This window comes from Schistocerca nitens, chromosome 1 (genome assembly GCF_023898315.1).
Source record: "Schistocerca nitens isolate TAMUIC-IGC-003100 chromosome 1, iqSchNite1.1, whole genome shotgun sequence".
Lineage (NCBI taxonomy): Eukaryota > Metazoa > Arthropoda > Insecta > Orthoptera > Acrididae > Schistocerca > Schistocerca nitens.
In genome coordinates, this window is record NC_064614.1 from 512,321,488 (window position 1) to 512,328,682 (window position 7,195).

At 38.0% G+C, this 7,195-nt stretch overlaps 1 protein-coding gene across 2 annotated transcripts in view; it reads left to right on the forward strand.

Annotated features, from left to right (window-relative positions):
* Positions 1–5,611, forward strand: part of LOC126253216 (prostaglandin E synthase 2-like) — a 53,114-nt gene extending 47,503 nt beyond the window's left edge. For both annotated transcript variants that reach the window (XM_049954408.1, XM_049954401.1), the window contains exons 5-6: positions 4,578–4,678; positions 4,984–5,611. In XM_049954408.1, the coding sequence (XP_049810365.1) occupies positions 4,578–4,678; positions 4,984–5,245 (363 nt within the window). In that variant the 3' untranslated portion in view covers positions 5,246–5,611. The remainder of the gene's footprint in view (positions 1–4,577; positions 4,679–4,983) is intronic.
* The last annotated feature ends 1,584 nt before the right edge of the window (positions 5,612–7,195 follow it).

The following is a 7,195-nucleotide window of genomic DNA, read 5'->3' on the forward strand; positions in this document are numbered from 1 at the left end:
TGCGAAAGCAAAGTTACACAAGTTATTAATTAGATACTCAACAGTTTTGGTTTCTCTGACTTCTTATTTAATATAACTGGATAGATAAAAGATCTACTCGCCAAATGATGGCATGAGAAAATGATTATAAAAGTCAAGGAAATGCACAGTGCACCTATTATCACTCAGTACTATCCTCGCCCTGAATGTATTAATTGTCTACTTCAACAAGGCTATGGTTCATAAAATTGTGCACTGAAATAAGGTTCATTCTTTGTACCATTTTGCCCACCACAACTAGAACAGCTTTTCATGATCCCCCTTTCCTCCCGTCACCCCATATCCTGCTCAGTCCCTATGTTCCTTGTGCATCCATTTCCCTACACTATGGTCCCTACCCCAGTAACAGTCATCACTGAATTTTCATTCTACACCAGAGTATGTGCCAATTTGATAAGAGAGAGATACGGGTAGAAGTATGGCTGTAAGGGCAGCTCATGAGTTAGGATTGGATAGCTCAGTCGGTAGAGCACTTTCGCATGAAAGGCTAAGGTCCCAGGTTTTGAGTCCCAGTCCAGTGCACAGTTTTAATCTACCAGGAAGTTTAAAATTCAGGATTCTTTTTAGTGACAATATAATTGTTTCCATGTCTATTTTTTTTAAACTATTTGGAGCTTTCAAATTTTTAAACCAGGCCAAAGGATTTACTGTTTTGATAATCTATTTCATTAAAACACTCTATTTGACCTGGATTTACAAATATGCAAAAACTCTTAAAGCTTTTTAAATAAAACAAACTTTATTAACATTCTACAGCTTTTTTCTCTGTGTCTTCCTATTTATTTCTCAACATAGTCACCCTGGAAATGAACACATTTCTCCCAACATGGGACTAGTTTCTTGGTACCATCACTGTAGAATGTTTGACTTTGTTGATGAAGCCACAACCTCACCTTTGCTTGTACTGTTTCATCACTATCAAGGTGAAGTTCTCAGAGGTGTTCTTTAAGTTTTGGAAACAGTTGAAAATCAGATGGGGCCAAGTTAGGACCGTATGGAGGATGAACAGTGTCAATGAACTAAAGACACTGGTTTGTTGCAAATGTCGCAGAATTTGTGTACGGTCTAGTATTGTCATGCCAAAGGAGAGGGTGCCTAATGTGTGGAGGAATTCATCAGATTCATGCTTTCAGGAACTTGATTGTAGTATGCTGTTTCTCATGCGCTGATGTAGTTACACACCACCACATTACACGCAACAATTCAGATCCCTCTTGTGGCAGAGGGTTGCATCTTGTCAGCAAAACAGGAAAGGTGACCGAATGATCTGCATGACATGTAATACTTACCTAATAGTGAGAAAGGAATAAAAAATTCGGAGGCATTACTTTACAGCACACACTCACATAATAATGACACCATCAAGCTTAATTTTAGGAATTTGACTCTTTCAGACTGTAACTACTAATTCAGCTTTGACAGCAGACCACACGGTCATTGTTGTATTCTTATGCCATGGAATTAGCTTATTATTTGGCTTTTATTTTGCTGTATTCACAACATTGTTAAATATATCATTCTAGTGCCTAAAATAACAGTTGGATGCTTATATTTAATTGTTACTTTGTTATGATAGATTCTGGTGGAAAGATTTTGTTAACTGCACCTTGAACACTGCCTAAAAACTTAACATAATTTGCACTATTTGAAATATTAGGACAAAGGGGCTTTGTGTTTCAGTTACATGATTATGAAACAGAGTTAAATTTTCTTGATTAAAATTTCTTTTTATGTAAATTTTTTATGTAGGACTTCCCTGCGTGTTTTTGGCAGTTCAGTGAACTGTTCTGAATGGTGAGAATGTCCCTAACAAAAACAAATAAAAAGCAGACAAATCTTCGGGTCCATAATATGTTAAAATGTTATCAGTATAGGTAACTGGCTCATTTTTTATGTCATATTTAGAAAAAATTTAGTTTGAATCCTTAGATCTTTTATCACCAAAGCTCTTACTCATTGTTGCACTGAAATGAATTTATCACTACATATATGAACACACCTTTATAGTTCATACCTGATATCTGGTGAACCTACTTTTGAGCTGAATATGTAGTTAGTTAATTCGTGAATTTGGTTCTAGCCCTTTTAGCGTGTAACCACAGATAATGAGAAAATCTTTTTCATTTTCAGTGTCACTATTCTTGTATCTACTTTAGTTTCTCTTGTAGATTAGTGTTGTCCATTTATATTAATTCCTTGATTTAGAGTCCTCACTTTGTTCTACTTGGGTTAGTGTCACCTACATATTCCAAGTAAGAGGAACTGTATCACTCCCCAGAAGCTTGTGTTTGTCTGTACCATTCTTTGCACTGTTATCATTGTGTTTTGTGGCAACTAATGTTTTTGAGTTACTGTAGCTTACAAAATTTATTTGTTACTTCAGGTCTTAATTTTCTTGCTTTAATAACAATGGCTTAGATTTCAGAAAATTGCTGTATATTTGTAGGATTCTCAAATCAGTAATGCTTTGAAATTAAATAAAATGTTTTTAAGGTGGTGTCTGTGGAATAATAATTTGTCTAATTTCTACTATCATTATGGTATATTAACTGCATGAGTGGAGGCAGATCTTGTGTTTTGTCTCAATCACTCCCTTACTGAAGTTTTATTTCCATCTTGTCACTTTTGAAATTATTTAAGGAAAGAAGGACATCACATCAACTGTAGCTGCACTGCAGCCCCAACAACACTTACTAACAAAAGTACTATTACTAAAGAAAAGGAACCCAATGTCATAAAGTGTAAAGTATACTGCATGGCTAAAAAGGTGAAGCTCCCAGAAGACATGGTGGGATGTCAATGTGACTACATATCTATGGCAGATATCAAAATGATAAGGTTTGCAATACTCTGCGGCTGGTAGAACAGCTACCAGAGTGTGTTATTGCTGTTACAAGGCCTTTCAGGGCATAAAGGGTGTGAGTAGTGCAAGATATTGAATAAGGATGTGAAGGTGCTGCATACTCATGTGCTATAGCATTATCAGTGCCTTTCAGAGTTTGAAAGGGGCCTCATTGTTGGTCTCCATCTCGGTGGCTGGTTGAATCTAGCAATATCCAGGTTTTTAGGACCTTTGGATGTGACTGGCCGATGTTGGACTGTGGGGGAACCTGAAGGCAGGCATACTCATCTTCAGTGTTTCGGTCGACCATGTCTGATTGACACAAGGAAGGATCGCCGTATTGTGCACCAAGCACATCGTAACCTCGTCCCATCTGCTCCTGCCATCCAAGAACAAGTAATGGACTCCATGCAACATTCTGTCCTCCTGGTCCTCTGGTCAGTGACTAGCAGCAGCTGGACTATGGTATTACTGTCCCACGTGTAGCCTGCTGTTAACACTGTAACAGACAGCTGTGTTAAATGGTGCCATGGCCAGGAAGCATGGACTGCTGGTGGATACAGTCACATTGTGTTCAGTGATGAAAGATGGTTCTGTATTATTCCAGATGGAAGTCGTTAGCGAGTACTGTGGCAACCTAGGGAGAGGTCCCATTGTTTCAATATTTTGGGGTGACATAGCAGTGTTACTCCTGGTGTCATAGTGTGTCTAGCCATTGGGTGTTACTTCATTCACAGCTGGCACTGATTGAGGGAACTCTGACAACACAAGGGTACAAATGGACATCTTGAATCCTCGTGTTGCCTCTAATGGGACAGTCTGATGGTGCCATTGTTCATCAGAACAATGCTCATCCACACATGATTAAGAACGGTCTATGTGATGTTGAAGTACTCTTGTGGCCAGCAGGATTTACAGGTCTGTCCCTGATAGACTGTGTGTGTGTGTGTGTGTGTGTGTGTGTGTGTGTGTGTGAGGGGGCAGCTTGGATGTCAGCCTTGTCCCAGCTTGATTTTCCAGGATATGAAACACCAGTTACAACAGTTGTGGGATGCTTGCCTCAGGAGAGGATACAATGGCTTTATGACACCCTTCCAAACTGAGACAGTGCATACATCCAGGCCAGAGGGAGTGCAGAACCATGTAATAAGTGGGCTCTTATTGCTAAGTTCTTTGAAAATCTGACTTCATTTTGTAATGACATAACCTCTCAATTTGTGAAATTTCATTTCATTTCATCCTCCCCTCCTGATGCTTAACTTTCTTGTCAGCAGTGTATCTGTAAGCTTTAGCTTCTGATTTAGAGCCATGTTTTTAAAATGAATGACTTACTACCAGTAGTAATACATAGAGATACCATAATGAGAAGTAAAGGAGTATTCTTCTTATCCCTTTGTTGAAAATGAATTGTCAACCATTTACATACATTTTATTTTATTTAAAATTTACTAATGCTCTTAGATATTTTAGTAATGTTTTACAATAATTAATGAGTATAAATATATTTTATGATGTGAAGAAATTTGGATTAGCTCTAAAACAATAACAGGGAGCTTAGTAGGCTTTAAGACGAACTGCAAAACATAAACCCTGAAAGCATTTTTCGGAAGAGTTTCTTCAATTATGTATTAAATTTGCACCTATCGTATAGTTCCAATATATAGGTTATGTGCTAAATTATGCACTTATTTTGCAGGTTGGCGAGTGGGACAAACTGTTTCCAGCATGGGAAAGGTTTATCATGGTGTATGTTGGTGCCGTTGCAATGTGGATTATTGGCAAGAGATTGAAGAGAAGGTACTTTATTGTCCATTTGAGAAAAGTTAACTAATCCTGTAAATAATTCTTGTGAAAGTAATGAGTCATAGAAAACTGTGAAGACAATATAATTATCTGTTAAAACGTTGTCATTAGTTTCCAGTACATACAAATATATTGAGAGACCTATTGAGTAAGGGTTCCATGTGAAAAACCAGTAAACCAAATTATCTTGCTGCAAATACCTTACATCCAAGTATCTTTTTCATGCTCTCTCTCTCTCATCTTGTTCCGATTAATTATCTTAATTGTATGCTGAAATTTTGTTTGTGCTCTTGTTTTAGGCATAACCTGAAAGACGATGTTCGGCAGTCTCTCTATGATGAATGCAATTTTTGGATAAAAACCATAAAGAAACAAGGGACACCATTTTTGGGAGGGAGCAGACCAAACTTAGCTGATTTGGCTGTGTATGGTGCTCTGACTAGTATAGAAGGTTGTAATGCTTTTGCGGACCTTCTCGCAAACACGAAGATAGGACCGTGGTACAGTGCAATGAAAGAATCAGTTCAGAATCATGCAGGAAGTGTGGCAATGAGCAGTTGATGATTACCTTACTGACTGCCATTAGTGACATTTTGAGATTATACATGCGAAACATTTCTGATCATTGTGGAAAGTAGTCATTGTTATGTGCAGCCATGCATTAATAAATGCAGAGTTACTACCAATGAGTCAGTTTTGTCGAGGATATGTTAACATGCATCAGATATGGTTGTAACCCAGTGTCACAATTATTTGGAAAGTTTATGATTTATATTTTATTGCCTGGTAAAATAATCAAGATTAAAAGAGCTTTGTTCCTATTTTAAGTTCCTGTTTATGTGATTTAGTGAAGGAAACTTCTTCAGGAATAATATTTATGACGATTGCTTGCTAATGTACAAAGAACAATAACAGTTATGAAGAACACTGGCAGTGACTGTTATTTACTGTAAAATTGTCCATGACACATCCAAATCCTAACTAATGTGTTTCCTTTGCTTGACTGCATCAATTATAAATGAATATTACAATAAGTTACATTAAGGATGCTTTCCAGTGGTGTATTCTTTGAAAGCAAGCACTTATTAGTATAGTGAGGTGACAAAAGTGATGGGATACCTCCTAATATTGTGTCAGACCACCTTTTTCATTGCATAATGCAGCAGTTCGACATGGCATGGACTCAAATAAGTCATGGGAAGCCCTGAGGAAATATTGAGTCACACTGCTTTTATACCCATCCGTATTTATGAAAGTGTTGCTGGTGCATGATTTTTGTTCATGAACTGACCTCTCTATTTGTCCCATAAATTTTGGTGGGATTCATGTTGGGTGATGTTGGTGGCCAAATTATTCACTTGAACTGTTCTACAAACCAATCTCGAACAATTGCGACCCGATGACGTGTTGCATTGTCATCCATAAAACTTCCATTGTTGTTTGGGAACGTGAAGTCCATGAATGGCGGCAAATGGCCTTCAAGTAGTCACACATAACCATTTCCAGTCTGTGATCAGTTCAGTTGGATCAGAGGATCCAGTCTATTCCGTGTAAACACAGCCCACACAGTTATGGAGCCACCGCCAGCTTGCACAGCGCTTTATTGACAATTTGGATCCATGGCTTTGTGGGGTCTGCACCACACCATCAGCTCTTACTAATTGGAATCAGGACTTAGCTGACCAGGCACACTTTTCCTGTCATCAAGGGTTCAGTTGATATGGTCAGAAGCCCAGGAGAGGTGCTGCAGGCGATGTCGTATTAACAAAGGTACTGGAATTGGTCATCTACTGCCACAGTTCATTAACAGGGTGTATACAGCCCGGAAGATCTGGGATAAACCTGGGAATTTTTTCATCCGGGAGAAAACTGGGAAAAACCCAGGAATTTTTTAGAATTCCGGGCGTTTTTCATTGTTTTAGTTTTCAGTTAAATTTTTGTGATTTTTGACTGGTAAGAACCAATACTCCAGTAAAGCATATTACTGTATCCCGATATTGTAGAATAATACTGCAGCAACAAAACATGACCAAGAGGGAAAAAAATGAAAATAAAACTTAAGTTGCAAAGGAAATGTGCCATATACAACAACAAAAGACAGTGCTCATACATGCGTCTGCTGACAACAAAGTGTGTCAAAGGCTTTGGGAAGACTACGCAATGCTTCCTAACAACAAATTGCCTCCCCTGAGCAGTAATGGGGAGGTGGGTAGTCTCCACGTGACCTGTGATTATGTTTAATTATTTTGCTGTTTCCTCTTCACTTATTGCTCTCACATCCAATGAAACAAAACGGATTTCTGTGGCCGGGAGCTATCAAATAAATTAAAATACATTCTCATAATTACAGAAGGCTAAAATATGTTATTAGTTTCAGATTTTATTTTATTTCCACCTTTCGGGCAGTCAAGCATTAATCACCTAACAGAACCATGAAGTTTTCTAAAGAAATTTGGCTTTTATTAATCTTTTCCACTGAGGCACTCAGTTGGTTAGTTTCAACTGTTCGCT